This window comes from Aquarana catesbeiana, linkage group LG01, assembly GCF_042186555.1.
Source record: "Aquarana catesbeiana isolate 2022-GZ linkage group LG01, ASM4218655v1, whole genome shotgun sequence".
Lineage (NCBI taxonomy): Eukaryota > Metazoa > Chordata > Amphibia > Anura > Ranidae > Aquarana > Aquarana catesbeiana.
Window position 1 is genome coordinate 736,751,022 of NC_133324.1, and position 16,392 is coordinate 736,767,413.

General features: G+C 38.0%; 1 protein-coding gene across 2 annotated transcripts in view; it reads right to left on the minus strand.

Moving 5' to 3' along the window:
• The window catches only part of LRBA (LPS responsive beige-like anchor protein), a 1,038,582-nt gene that overhangs the window by 121,145 nt on the left and 901,045 nt on the right, over positions 1-16,392 (minus strand). For both annotated transcript variants that reach the window (XM_073604899.1, XM_073604906.1), the window contains one exon: positions 1,491-1,658. In XM_073604899.1, the coding sequence (XP_073461000.1) occupies positions 1,491-1,658 (168 nt within the window). The remainder of the gene's footprint in view (positions 1-1,490; positions 1,659-16,392) is intronic.

Below are 16,392 nucleotides of genomic sequence, written 5' to 3' on the forward strand. Positions count from 1 at the left end.
CAGAAGAAATGAAGAGTGCAGAGGTCAGTAGTATTTAATCTACAAGTGTAAAGGTCAGTAGTATGTAATGCAGGGGTCAAGATGAGGTAAAGCAGAGTGTAGAGGTCACATAGTATAAAGCCTAAAGTGAAGGAGTCAGGAGTTAGTAATGCAGAGTGCATAGGTTAGTAGTACATAACACACTGCAGAGGTCAGGAGTAACTAACACAACTGCCCCCCCCCCCCCAAAGAAAAAAAAAAAAAACAACCCTTCCAGTGCAATCATGTACCCCCCAAGCTAAAATTCCCCACAACACAAGTAACCCCTCCCTCTAGGAAATCCTGGAGAGGTGACAATTTACCTGAACAACATGGAGATCATCAAAATCACTAGAGTGCAGTGCATTTTTCTTTTCTTCAAAGAAGATAACCTAACAAGGCCCCATTAAAAAGTAGGGAAGGTTTGAAGAGTTCAAAGGTCATTAGTAACTCAGAGTTCTTTATACTGTGAAGATTGTGTAGAGAGCAATGTGTGTAAATCAGGAGTGAGAACAAGAAGACATATAAAGATGTGCAATTTGCTTTTTAGAATTGGCTTTCTGAAACCACACGTGTTACCTTTCTTCAGCAGTGTGTGATGCTTTTCACCAGGATGTGTGTGTATACAGTAGGGTACAGAAATCACAATTCATGGCTAGTGGCATTAAAGCCTTTGAACTGGGCATATAGAGGAGATGTTTGCCTCATCAGTCACACTTCTGATCTACAGATGTGATACTCTCTGTACCATTCAGCGCAGTCAGAATAGGCAAACAAAGCAATGGTTTTAATGGTCAAGGATGTGAAAAAGCACAGGGAAAGGAGAGGCAAAAGGTAAGATGTTGTGTTTGCACAGTAGCTTTGTGTCCCTGGATGTATTGAAAGAGCCAACTAATTTTCAAGAAAAATCAAGATAGGAAGAGCAGCAGGAGAACTTACCGTACTGTACAAGCATGATATAATTGCATTTTATTGCAAACTTAACTTCAAGATTGCCATGTTTTGGCAACAACAGCTATACATCCTTCTTTGTCCCTGCACAGCTGCCAATATCATCTTCACTGAAGCTTCTTCCTCTCCTGGAGTAGTCCTCCTTTGGCAACAGGGCAGCCAGTAATGATGCAACTTCAAAGCATGTGAAATGGGGTTCCACCATCTAGGCACAAGTTCTACTCTTCAGCAACTGACTGAGAGTGTTCAGTGCATGCACAGCAGGTAGTGTTAGCAAAATAAATAAATACATTGCTGACCAAATAAACTTTTTTTTTTTGGTAGAAGAGACAAACAAAATTCCCTGCATCCACCTCGATTGTGTTGATGTGGGGATCTCAGTTTTTTTTTTTCTTCACTCAACGCACTGCTTGAATGAAAAAAAAAACTGAACATGTATACCCTGCTTAAGACCATTTGTCAAACAGAATATACACATAAAATGAAACCCTTGACAACGCTACATCATAGATTGAACATACCTCTCTCAGGACAGGATCTGTTATGGAACTCAGATTCACAGCTCCCTCATAGGTAAGGTAATAGAACACATTCAGTGCTCGAACAGCTTCTGGTCCCTGCTGCTTGTAGCCAAATATAAGATCAATCCATTGGTGGAGCTGGCAAGACACAAACTCACTTTCCAAGGCCTGCAATAAAGAGAGACAAGGATATGTCACAGCAAAATAAGTACAGCATATATACCTTCATCAATTAGCCTAAGCCTTATTTTATCAGATTTATTGCAATATTGGGAATTAGATGTCACTGAATTTAGCACAGTACTGTGGGAATATTGTACCGATAAAATAAAATCTGCATTTACCAAGTTAAGGTGATAGTTAGATATTAAGTTTCAGGCTACAGTGGCTGTTAAGTGTAGGAAGAAGGGTGGGATGGGGGTTTAACTGTTGGAATAGAATACATAATTTCATTGTACAATCTCCTTTAGATTTAACCTGGATAACCTACCTACATTATCCATTCAATCGGTATTGTATCCAATTATGTAGCCCTCATATTATATAGTTGTCAGTAGATCTAACACGATACAGTCAAACTGTTGAGAAATCACTTTGAAATACACCCCCTTGCATTTTGAGGCATGGCTAACTTGAGTAAGGGAAGATGATTCATGTAGCATTTACTTCCTGGAATCCATCTGCTCTTAGCACAGAAAAGCAGGCAGGAGGGTGTGCTTAGCTGAGAAACCCCTCCTCCCCTCCTGAAGCTTCCTGACATCATTTTGGCCTAGGCCACAAACCATAAAGCAACTGATGGAATGTAAAAAAAGTAAATACAATGTACCTTCCTATCTATTTGCTAAGGCTAGCAACATTGGATTAAAAATATTTAATGTTCATTGAGAGAGTAAAGTTCCGTTTTAAGCAAATGTTAGGTGTAAAGTTGCAGAATTTAATTAAGGGGAATTAAATGTTGGGGCCAGTCATCTTACAGTTTGGTTGTATATTTTCCTTTAGATGTACCAAAACTGTCATAGGATAACCTATGTACAAAATTCATTCAATTTGTATTGTATCCAAGCAGGTAACCCTTACACAACAAAACTGTGTTAGATCTAAGGAGAAATGTCCAGTCAGATTGCAACGTGTGGCAATTGTATGTTTAGAGGGCCAAAGAAAGAAGGCTTGTTGATTTATAGGGCTATAAGTTCACCACAGATACACAACATATTTCAACCATTATTGTGCCTGGAGAGAGGTGTCTAGCTGCAGGTGTACAAGAGCTTTACTGTTCTTTGTTCTTTGGTTTTCAGCCAGATTTCCCTCTATCCCAAGACTACATCTGCTCCAGAAATTTGATGTACAGTTCATTAAATAATATGTAAAACATTAACCCAATATGCTTTATTAACAACAACACAACCATAATATTCTAAAAAATACTGAATACCATAAGGCAGTACTTACTATAAATGACCACATGTCAAAAGGTACTTGAGATATGGTGACGCATTCCAAAGGTTAGTACATTAATACGGTATTCAATAGTTGGATATGTACTATTTTAATAAGTTGGGAATAATTATATCATCATATGCATTTACGTGGATAAAGCTGTGGCAATAATGCCACTTTATTTATTACAGCCCTAATGTTTAAAACTGTATGCTCTCCCTGAAGTCAGGTTGACATTACAGCTGATAACAGTACGGTGTAATCAATACCAAGTATAGATAACTACTCAACAAAAATGATGAACCTCTTTCATTAACAATGCTTTAAAAACAGTTCGAAAAGTAATACATAAAAAACGAGAATGGTCTTAATTTGTGGGTGGCATGCAAGACAAAAGCCTCTAAATATGTTAAAATTACAGCAGGCTGCTTGATTGTCAGCACAGTCAGATGTCACATTAATGTATGACAAACATTAAACCATACGCTTAAATGGCAATTTATATCATTTAAATGTTTACTGCCAAAGCCTATCATTACTCATTTAAATGTGACTTTCTGACAGCTAATTTCAGCTAATTTTCTAAGATTCACTTAATTAGAACTTTCAATCAAACACTTTCATATCTTTAGCCTGGCTCAGAATTTCAGCTGTTTAACGTGAAAAAAAAAACAACTTTTTGGCTGAGAATAAATATAACAACAAAAGAAAGTTACAAAAAAAAGCAAAAATAACAGAACAGCCAAATTATATCCATTTTATTACATTTTTGAATAATCCCCTTTCATGAAGAATAGACAGTAAAGAACAATGGAAATTATTTTAATGTACTTTGTACCACTAACAACATATTACAATAAAATGATAAATGATTTGTTGCCAACACTCCACCTCTAAAAATATTACTTCAAGGTATACATACACAGATTTTATTAAAAGGAACACTTTATCTAATTTACAGCTTGTAATAATCCAGCTAGAACAAAGCCTACCTGTGATAACCATTCACATAAATATACTCACAAAATTAAAACCATAAAACTCAGTATTTAATCCTATTAAAAATTAATACATGTATAATTGCTTAATAAGAGACAACCACCAGAGATCTACTAAGTGTGCTGCAGACTATAAAATCATGCACAGAGCAGAAATAAAAGCGATGCAAATTCACACAGCCTTTGACAGTGTTGGGTTTTATTTATTTTTGAGACTGAATGCACAGCGCAAATTATATTTTACTGCCGAGGCGGCAGAATGCCTTTAACCAGACAGTGTAAATGGCATGCCTGTGTCAAGACTGACCTAAATGTATGTATTGGCTCGAATATATGGCATATATTTAACACAATTTTAGAACAAAAAAAAAGGCGATGCTGAAACTTATGTTTGGATATCTGGGTGATCCTTACATAAATACTGCAGAGGCCATACGCAATGAGAGAATAAGTACAAAGAGCCTCAAGTACGGCCCCCGAAAGGGCCACACAGTAGCATCTATTCATAAATTAAAGATTGCAGACTTTTGAACCATTCTTTCAATGGCTCACATCTTGGCATTGTGGTACACTAAAAGACATAAGTGTGTAATGTTACTGGGTAAGTGTATTGGCGTGCCACTAAAAATGAATGGTACTGTGACACACTGCACTTCATTCCATGCACTGCAATAATACGTAGTAAATGACACATTGCTGCAACTCAGTATTAGCCCTAATACAGAGAGTAGTTTAGGACTGTTTTACCACCTATGTACTGAGGTGTTTTTTTTTCCATTGCACAGTAAAGGACAACCTGTGCATTGCAGTGCCATTTGTTCTCAAAAAAACCTTGTAAATGCTTGAGTGTTGCAGGACACCAGAGCACATGGATGGGAACTGTACACATAAATATATACAGACATGCACACACTGCACATTGACATGTATGTGTGTACATGTGTATGATAATATGTGAAGGGGGAACAAACACAGTAGTTAAAATGAAGTTTAATACAGACAGTAATTTTATACTTAACCTCCCCGGCGGTTTTCCCAAGTGTGGCTCGGGGTTAAATTTCAGTACCATTAGCGATAACCCCAAAACACACTCGGGATTGCATTGCAGGATCCTGGTGCAGGTTACTTACCTTGTCCCCAGGATCCTGCGATGTCCCTCCGCTGGGTCTGCGGGCTGTGTCCTCCACCTGATGCCTCTGTGTGACGGGCTTCATTCCCTGCGAGCGTCGCGATGCACGGGGCGGAGCCCGGCGGCAAATTCAAAATATAGAAAGTTCATAACACATACAGTACACTGTAATCTTACAGATTACATTACTGTATGAAATCATTTCACATCACTTTTGTACCTAGTGCTTTGCATGCAGTTTTAAATTATATATACTGTTCATTCTACCTGGAAACTTGAGAATGTCCAAGGCAACCAAAAAGTGTCCCTTTACGTCAAAAGTGGTTTTAGACCAGCTAGAAAACAGCGATAGCAAATTAGAACACTTGCAGAATTGAGCGATAGTGAATCGTGGGGAAATTCACTTTATTATTATTTTTTTTTTTATAATTTAGAGTTATTTATTAGATTATAATTTATGATTTTGTGTTTCAAACTTTATCATACCCGGGATGTCTATTAGACTCTTGTTTGGACAGATTTAAGTGTGTTATTGCTAAGAATGATAGACCTACAATATAAAACGCCAAATTTCTATGTAAAACAATTGTACCGCATAAAAAAATGCCTTATGTCTTTTAAGTAAGTTCTAGTCCTATAAACAAAAAAAGAGCAACAATTTTGAAAAAAAAAACAATATTTTTTACTTTTTGTTATAATAAATATCCCAAAAAATATATAAAAAAATGTTTTTCCTCAGTTAAGGCCAATACATATGGTTCTGCATATTTTTTGAAAAAAAAAAATCGCAAATAAGCGTTTATTGATTGGTTTGCGCAAAACTTATAGCGTCTACAAAATAGGGGATAGTTTTATGGCATTTTTATTAATAATTTTTTTTATTAGTAATGGCGGCGATCTGTGATTTTTATCGTGACTGCGACATTATGGCGGAAACATCGGACACTTTTGGTGTGATTAAAAATGCACCGATTACTGTGTAAATGTGACTGACAGTGAAGGGGTTAACCACTAGGGGGCGCTGCAGGGGTTAAGTGTGTCTTAGGGAGTGATTCTAACTGTGGGGGGGATGGCCTACGTGTGACATGACACTGATCACCGCTCCCGATCATACGGTGTTTGGATTAACAAATCCATTTATGGTTATGATCAAATAGTTTATTTAGTTATTGGTAGTTACGGAGAGGCTTCATTTAAAGTCCTGCCTTCTTTTCTTTTTTTCCCTGTTTTTGCATATATTTAGGGATGGAAGCCTGCCTCTGTCTTGTTTGGGTACTAAAAGGTCACTTTACGTTTTTTTAGCCTGTGATCAGTGTCAGTAGGCAGAACGGGGAAATGCAGCATATCCCCATTCTTCCTCTCCGTGAGATGATGGTCGGTATCCCCACGGACTGTCCGCGGGGCCCACGATCACACTCACGGATCTCGCGGCAGGGTCACGCGCGACCACACAGCGGAAAACTTAAAGGGACGTACCTGTACACCCATTTGCCTGTCTGTGCCATTCTGCCGGCGTAAATGTTAGTGCGACGGTCGGCAAGCGGTTAAGCACCCTCATGTTGTACCCATACTCCACCAAATTATTAAGATTTTTCCTATAATTATCTGTGGGGGGTCACTGTTTAATTCCACATAATTATTCTTATTTGCCAACATATTTTTTAATTGGGAGTGATAAAAACTACTTTCCAAGATCACCACACCTCCCCCCTTGTCTGCTGGCCTGACAGTTACATCTTTTCTAGTCTCTAAAGATTTCATGCCTTCCTCTATATACTTTGGATTAACACTCTTTTTAGGTACTAATTTTTCCACATCCTTCAAAACCATTTGTTTAAACACTTCCATGTGTTTATTAGAAGGCTGTGGAGGGTTAAACAATGATCTGTTTTTTAAACCACTATCAACACCAATTGTCGTGGTGTCAATTCTATTTGCTGGACCTGATTTTATTCCTAAAAAATATCTTTTCGTGTTTATTTTCCTTATATTTCTGCACATCTATGTATTAATGGGTTTATTAGCTGCACACTTAAGTCCCGCATTCAAAATATTAATTTCTTTATCAGTGAGTTGTATCTTTGCTAAATATAAATCCCCTCTAAGCTACCTCCCCTCCGTTTTTTTGTTGGATGTCCTTTGCTCGTTACTGATAAAAGGCTGCGAGGTCTTCAAAGTGCGAAACAAAATGGATCTATTTAACTGACACTTTGGGGGTTATTTACAAAAGGCAGATCCGCTTTGCACTACAAGTGCAAACTACAAGTGCAAACTGCACTTGAAATTGCACTGAAAGTGCACTTGAAGTGCAGTCGCTGTCAATCTGAGGGGAAGCTCTGCTGATTTTATTATCCAATCATGTGCAAGCTAAAATGCTGTTTTTTATTTTCCTTGCATGTCTCCCTCGGATCTACAGCGACTGCACTTCCAAGTGCACTTTGAGTGCAAAGTGGATTTGCCTTTAGTAAATAAACTCCTTTATGTCCCAAGGGAATGAATGTAGAATTGGACTTAAATTGTTTTATCAGTGATTATTGAATACAGTGATTATTGAATATAATAATTTAAGGTAAGTTTTATAATTAACCTATTATACATGCATGTATGTTTTATTCATTTATTATACTTGCAGCAATGTCTTTTATGAAATGTTTATGTGATGGGAGGCACCTTTTAAAGAATGTAATCTGAGCACAAAGCTGGAATATGTTTTGAAATGTTTAAAATCATTTTAATATATATTTTATCATAGGTAGTAGCAGAATGCAATGTTTATTATATAAATAATGATTTAATATATCAATACGGCAGATAAGAAGTATAATATGGTTAGGAAGGCGTGTAGAGATGTTTTGTCTCTGCCCGCTTTGTTGAGCCATGCATCTTCTCCATGTGATTTAAAATCACCATACACTGAACAATCGGTTAGATATGATTACAAAGGCACTGATCATCATTTACAGGTGTGGCGATAGCCGGACATGCATAACAGAATATGGTAGCGGTGTCGGGTGGATTGATCTAAGGGTGGAAATGGATCATATTATTAGATTGTTATTGAGTTGTTGTGAAATACACAAGTTCTCTGGTAGCAATGCGGCTGACGCTGCAGAGCTGGCCAGATTGAATGAGCATGTGTGGGGTTAATACCTGGCACTGTGTGCCCACGCCCTCTGACATAGTGATTACAAAACTACGCCATCCGATCAGCTGTCTTCTCAACCCGGGAACGCCGCTCTAGGAGAGATCAGCTGAGTGGTGAGCGACAGACATGCGAGTGTGACTGGAGTCATTGAATTAATACATGCTTGTTTGAATTTTACGTTTTGTAAGTGTGCATTTGTAAGGGGGGTTTTCTTATTACTAAATAAATTTTATTGGATTACGCTATGTGTACATTTCTCTTGCTTGTCATGAGCAACACCTAGATGGAGGAATGTAGTGCCTGCTGAAAGAAATTGTTTGCCACAAGCAAATTACCTTGATCTATCTGGTAAGTTCATTACCTTAGGGGATTTCTCACACGCGGTGTGGTGATGGGATTCAGCTGGATTCAAACCCCATATGAACTTTATTTGATGGACTTATGACACATGCATTAGAACTGGGATACAATACAGTTTTGATTAGATTTTTTAGCGCCACTAATGTTATAGCTTCACCGTAGCATATTTTTGATATCTATAATAGGCCTTTGATATAGTGTAAGTGTACTATTTAATAAAAAAAAAAAAAATTACTTCATTAGTGCGCTACAGTAACTACAGGTCAATGATGAAACAATTCACATGTCTTCAAGCTACAACTGATACTTACGCAGATGACCAGAGCTACATAACTTGCAGGCATACAAGTAAAATAGTCCACAGCCCACCCTCAATAAGCAATATTTGGTAGAACATTTATTTGTTACAACACATTTAATACAGCTACAGTACATCCTTTGGCAGAAGCCCATGCATTTCTCACCTAATACACTAAACATATCAAGGATTTACTCTTCTAACTAGCTTCTATGTGACAAAGTTAGTGTACGTGCTATATTCCTTTAAGGTTTTCATAGTCTCCCCAGGTACCCTGTCTAGAAACCACAATAAAGTGACACTTGGAGTCTGAAACAAATACGCACACCATAACAGATCGATTTCCAGTTTAATCATAAGAGAGTGTGCACAGAAGGTATGCAATTTTCTGTTATCCCCGCTCTGTTAAGCTAATAAGCTACATTTTTAATGTGAAATGGGATGTAACCATAAATTATACCCAAGAGCAATGCCTGTACTTTGACAGAAGGTCTGATTAGAAAACAGCTTAGAAAAAGGAAACACATCAGAATGAATCACCCACTATGAATCTGATGGCTTTCCTTCAAATGTTTATTTAAGAGCCTGGAATGGCAAGCTGCAGTTTAAGTTTGCAGGCAAGTTGTTCTATTCTATATCCTGCAATGCACACTACAACACTAATGAGTATCATCTTGCTCTAAGCAAGCTGTTAGCATTCAAGCATCAAAGCACAAACCTTCATTCCCTTTGTTGGCTTTATATAACCACTTCAGCCATGGACAAAAATAATTTGTACCTTCTAGATGCACTTTCTATAAGTAGTTAAATAATACAGATGAACAATTTGACTCACAATCGATCTGCATTACTGCAAATCTAACCTTGCACAGGTAAATCCAGTAAACAGGATTTCTGATCTGAGTGTACATCGCCTGGCCAAACTAGCACACACATTCATGTTACACGCAAAAACTCTAATTTCTCAGTAAAAAGTTTGATTTGCCAATCTGTCAAATCCACCATTCTAGTCAATAGATCCACAGAAAATACTATAATGTTATTTAAAAAATCTGACAATTTATGGCCGTTATGGAAGGTATTGTAACCACTTATGAGAATTTCAGCACAACAGAGCTTTTACTCTGCAGTAGAAGTACAGTTTCATGACAGCAAAGGGCATGGGTGAACCTCAGTGTTATGCTGCTAATATTGTCCAAAACATTTCCTGAGAGGACTACTTTTGTTGGCAACTGTGATAAAGAAAACGGTGGGTCAGGACCATATCAAGGGTTTAAAATAAAATAGTGTTAAACTAGCCTAGAGTTACAAAACCTGTGGGTTAATATTCAAAAGGCTGGATTACCTTTAACATAGATGTAAACCCTTAGATGAAAGCCATTTAGCTTGTGATACACAATTCCCATTTTTTGCTCATTTGCTCCTGCAGCCTCTTTGCAACCATTTCTTGTCTAGATCCATACACTACAGGGGTGGCTGCATGGCATTTCTCAGGGTGAGTTTCCTGGTGGTGATAACAATAGACCATACCTGCTTAATGCACAGTGTCTCCATTAGAAGCCCATATGATGGATGACAACACAGGAGCACAACTGGCAGACAGGGACAGAAAACTTTCACCCTATAACAGGACCTTCGGGGCATGATCACCAGGTAATATCTTAATGAAAGCTGTAAATTTTAGATATTGAAAAGAGCAGATTACCTTGTTTAAGCCAATATGATTTTTCAGTGATTAGACTTAAATATGGCTAGCCTTCTACATTCCCTGGACTTCTTGCACTTTTCACACAGCACCAACACTGCCGAGATCAACAGACTTATTTTATGTTAAAAGGTGTTTTACTTTTTTTTTTGGTTAAAGCTTTGCTGCATAAATCAGGGCATTTGCATTTCCTCTTACCTATGTGTTTGCATAAATAAATAATAATATAATAAATCCAACTGTTAATTTAGTAAGCATACTAGATGTTGCAGGGTACATTAGAGGTGGAGTAAAGTGTCAAGTGTAGAATGATGACCTTCAGCTACACTCCAGGGGATGTGAAAATGAACACCTTCCTTAATTTTACCCTTTGCCTTCACAAAGGAATTGCCTCATTAAGGCTCATTAAATATGTGTACAACAAAGGGGCACTAACATCCCCCCCACCCCCCCTGCAACCACTCGGAAACCTAACAAAACCAATCAATTGTTAGTGTTTACAAAGCTGGCTCTGAGCATCAATTATGCCCAATGTGTGCTCTGAGGAAAATTTGTAAAAACCTAAATCCACTAAACTGTCGAAGAGAAATATGGTACTATACAATGCGGCAGATTTATGACAAAAATCAGAGGCTGAAGTCCAATTGTTAAGAATCAAATCAGGCTATGAATAGGTTGTTGTGTGAAGCAGCACACAGATTGTCATTACATTCCCCTGAGGCTCATTTCAGCCTTGACAAACTGTCTTAGACTGATATCTGTTTTTTTAATAACAACACCACTTGAAATATGCTAAAATGTATGGTGCTCACGTCACTGCAAAACATTATTCCAAGTATAATAAAAAGAAAGTGAGCAATGCATACAGGAAAAATATCATTAAACGTAATAACATAATGTCAAACTCTTTATCATAGCAAGGCTAACTGTAATTAGATTGCAAGCTGATTTTTTTTTTTGCAAGAGACCATTTGTGTATTTAAAATAAGGCAAATAAACTGCCTTTATTCAAAACTAAAAAATGAACTAAAATTAAAAGCCTACCCCACCTCCACCTAAGAACTGTACTTGAGTGATCTCTATCAGATCACCCCCTACAGCTATTACCTTTTGTACCACCTCCCCCTCTCTTTAGATTGTACGCTCCATAAGCAGGGCCCTCTTATTCCTTCTGTATTGAACTGTATTGTAATTGTACTGTCCCCCTTTATATTGTAAAGTGCTGAGTAAACTGTTGGCGCTATACAAATTGTGTATAATAATAATATAAATAAAATGTTAAATTTGAGAGTGAGGGTGGACTGCCAAATGATTTATTATTTAATTTATTTCAGGTACTTATATAGCGCCGTCAATTTACGCAGCGCTTTACATATACATTATACATTCACATCAGTCGATCTCCAAGAAAATCTGATAAACTACTTGAAACTTGTGCACAACGGAAATTTTGTTTAGTTTCGGTTCATTGTCATTCGTAAAATACATAATTTTGTTCTGTTATATTCGTTATGTTACGTTAATTAGTTTTCGGATAATTCGTTATTATTCGTAGAGTGTCGATATTCGTTATACTGAATCTCGAATCATGTCGAATTCATTCGTTATATCCGCTATAATTTCTTTCGTGTTAGTTGAAATTCGATATTTATGTATATATATTCGTGATAATGATTCGAAGTTTGGAAAGTCGCTTGTTTATTGAATCTATTAACACACAATGACAATATCTCTTCTCCTCTGCTCAAATACAATACAACACCCTTCTCACTCAGTTCTCAGGAATGCACTTTGCCAGTAATCCAACCTCCAGCACAAAATTAATCAGATGATTGGACTGTAAGATTTACTTGGAGTTGACCTTTTGTTTTGTTAGAGCTTTAACGAATTACCGAATCATGTTGAATTCATGTTAATGTTATTTAGATAAAACTGGGTCACCTCCACCTACCTGCAGTACTCACATTGATATCTGTTCTAGAAAACAGAGTTTCTCAATAGTAGAAAAAACATTTAGAGCCCTTTCACACTGGGTCGGTAGTGATAAAGTGCCGCTAATTTTAGCGGCGCTTTGGCGCCGCCATTCGGGTGGGAACGGGACACTTTTAACCCCCTAGAAGGGGTTAAAAAAGGTTAAAAGCACCCGTATAGCGCCGCTGCCGAAGCACTTTGCAGGTGCTTAGGCAGTGCTGCCCATGCATTCCAATGGGCAGGAGCGGTGTATACACCACTCGCAAACCGCCCCAAAAGATGCTGCTTGCAGGATCTTCAAGCGCACTGCCTCAGTATGAAAGCACTCGGGCTTTCACACTGGGACTGCAGATGAGGCGCTTTACAGGTGCTATTTTTAGCGCTAAAGTGCCTGAAAAACGCCCCAGTGTTAAAGGGGTCTAAATCTCACTCTAAGCAGCTAAATGCATATACAGGCACTATTTAACATTCACAAAGGTAAAACCAGTTCACAGGGATAAAAACTCCCCAGCCGTCCTCCCTATCACACTAACCTATTCTACGATTAACCCACCCCTTCTCAGGTGCCTACTCACCGCTTTCCAACAGTGGAAACCTCCCGCTGTTTGCAGAAATCTTGTCTGTTGCAACTTCCCATAGACCTGATTGGACGACACTCCTACTGGTGGAGCAAGGCTCCATTCACGCATTATACAAGATTGCAATACTGAGGGTGAATTAAAAGCCTTTGGCAGGCAAGCAGTTCATGCAAAAGTATTTTTTGTATGTTTTGAGGTTTGCCTAAAGCCAGCCATACATGGATAGAAAATCATTTGAAAAAGCGTTCGATTAACCCGATTGTTCGACTTTAGAAACATTAGTGGGCACATTTAGATTCTCAAAATGCAAGGTTTTATGTCAAAAGAAAGATCTGTCATGTCAGAATTTTGTTGCGTAATCAAATTATTCTCTAAACATTCGTAGGGAAATTGATCTTAAGCAGTTCAAAAATACATACAGCCCATGTGCATTGATCGACAAAAATGTACCAGTCATGTCGTTAACAATCGCTAATATGTCAACAAGTGTGGAAAACAGTTCAACACAATGATGGCGTTAACACAGTCGTTCAACAGATCTTTACCAAAAACGAAAGTTTTTTCAAACGATTTCCTATCCATGTATGGCCAGTTAACGGTGATTGTAAAGTTTTTTTGTTAAAAATAACAAAGAAGAACGTTATACTTACCTGCCCTGTGTAATGGTTTTGCACAGAGCAGCCCCCATCCTCCTCTTCTCGGGTCCCTCGTCGGCGTTCCTGGTCCCTTCCTTCTGTTAAATGCCCCACATCAAGCAGCATGCTATGGGGGCACCTGAGCTAGGCCACAGCTCCCTGTGTCCATTCAGACATGGAGCCATGGCCCAGCCCCGCCCCCTTTCTCTCCTCATTGGCTGACTGACTTTGGCTGACGGCAGAGGGAGCCAATGATGCTAGGCTGCTGTCTCAGCCAATGAGGAGGGGAGTCCCGGGCAGCCGGGACACTCCTGCAACATCGCTGGATCTAGAGGGACCTCAGCTAAGTAATAGGGGGGCTGCTGCACACAGAAGGTTTTTTATCTTAAAAGCATAGAATGCATTAAGATAAAAAAACCTTCTGCCCTTACAATCACTAAGTTTCTGCTTGCTCATGTCAATACTATGAGAGATTCAATAAATTAATTTAAAGTTAACTGCTGAATGTTTTTTCTATGTAGTACATATATCAATATGCTTTCAAACATACTCAAGAGGAAAGCAGAAAAAAAAAAAAAAACTTTGCTAAGCTGAATGAATGCTCAATTAAAATATATCTAAAGCCCAAACTATTTGGGGCTTCTTTTTTGGGGAACAGTTAAAACCCATCAGATTTTCAATTTTCCATCTGTGTCCCACTGCAGAGATTTCCCTTCTAGTCCTGTAGACACAAAAGGAAGTGAGAGGAAGTGTCTACAATGTGACACCAGAACAAAGAGTAAATTTCCCTAATGGGTACACTAAGAATAATAAAAACCTCACAGGGACTCTAACCCTTCTGTACTCGATCCAGAGAACTAGATGCATTTAAGAACAGTCTTTTAGGGGTCTTAGATTATAGTATACATACCGACAACAAAGATAACCTTTGTGTTGCCTTTAGTGATATCAAGGTAAACCGTAAATTCCAAATGGTTCTTCTAAAGACCATTTATATGTATCTTAATGCATTAAGATAAAAAAAAAAAACACTTCTGACTTTACAACCACTTTAACTTCTTCATGTTTGAGGACTGGCTTACGAATGCAGCAGCCCTGTTGCCACTCTGAAAAGCGTTTTTTGGTGGAAGGCTTTTCATAAGGCAGTTGACAGGTGGCTGGGGGGTGATATGTTGCATCCTCCCTACCTGCTTTAACCCTCAAAAGCCCGCACCACCACTTGAATGGGTTGGGTTCAGCCTGCTGATTGCAATGGGAGGTATGACTTTTTCTGTGATTGCAGCATGTATACAACCCTGTTCAACTGCTACTGAAACTTAAGAGGGGTGGTAAAACTGCATCTCAACCAGTTATTTTTATTGCCCCTGGCCTCTAGTATAAACTAGGTCTTACACAAATAACAATTAGGTTAAAATATTTCTATACTCTAGTAAACAAAAATGAATAAAACTCACTGCCCTTTAAACATTTAAAGCACATCTATGGTAAAATGTAAAATCCTTTAATAATTTCTTCATTGTATTTCATTTCTAGCCTAGTCCTTTTACTCTGAATTAAAGAGAAGTCTGTAATTTTACTTTGTCAAGATGCTCACACATTTACTTCCTTGAACTCTGTTTACTCACTAGGTGAGATTTACTAAAACTGGTGCACACAGAATCTGGCGCAGCTGTGCATAGTAACCAATCAGCTTCCACGTTTCATTTTCAAATCTTAATTGAACAAGCTGAATTTAAACATTGATTGGTTACTATGCACGGCTGAAGCAGCTTCTGTGTGCACTAGTTTTAGTAAATCTCTCCCACTTTGTCCTGTGAGTAGGCACTGCTATGTCACAGAATCAGCAGGGCCTTCTGAACTAAAAAGGTGCTGAGAGGAGTTTTAAGAGGTGGAGTTAGTACAGGAATGGCGGCTTGCTTGCAGCAAGGTACCATGGGATATGTAGTCCTTGGAAATTGACCGTAAAGAGCAATGGAGAAAAGCATGCAGGGAATTCGGGAAGCTTTTGGAAAGCGATGGCCAGCAGATGGACAAAATTCCCAATAAAGGAAAATTGTTCAAGTAAGCTTTCATGAGATTGTCAAAAATAATTATTGTTTTTAATGTTATGTATAGCTTGTAATGTTATTACAACATACTAATATTATAAAATGAAGGTATATGCTGTGACCATGGAACTCCTTTACATATGAGAGCTATGACCATAAGATTTTTTTTTTTTCATTTGAACATACACTCTCATTTATATAAGTGTACACAGCGTTGTAAGGGATTAGTGTAATGGTGGGAGGATACAACCTTGATATCGATAAAATAAAGAAGACAGATTTCACTGCAGAAAAAAAAAAAGAAACATTCTAGAAATGTCCTAACATATATACAGTTATCTAGTCAATCTAAGCGGTAAATGGCCTGGATGAGTAGAAGAGTATTTCAGTAATGTTGGCAGCAAAAAGTAATGCAGATTCAATAGACTAAACTTGGCCTGCATGCTCTCAATCCCACACACAGAGATCCTCTTGACCACATTACCAGTGACCATGAAGTTATACTGATAACATCAAGTGGATTTTTAGAAAAGCTACAATAAGAATTTAATGTAATGTTTAAGTCTAGTCCATAAAAAGCCCTGCAGTAGTCGAAATA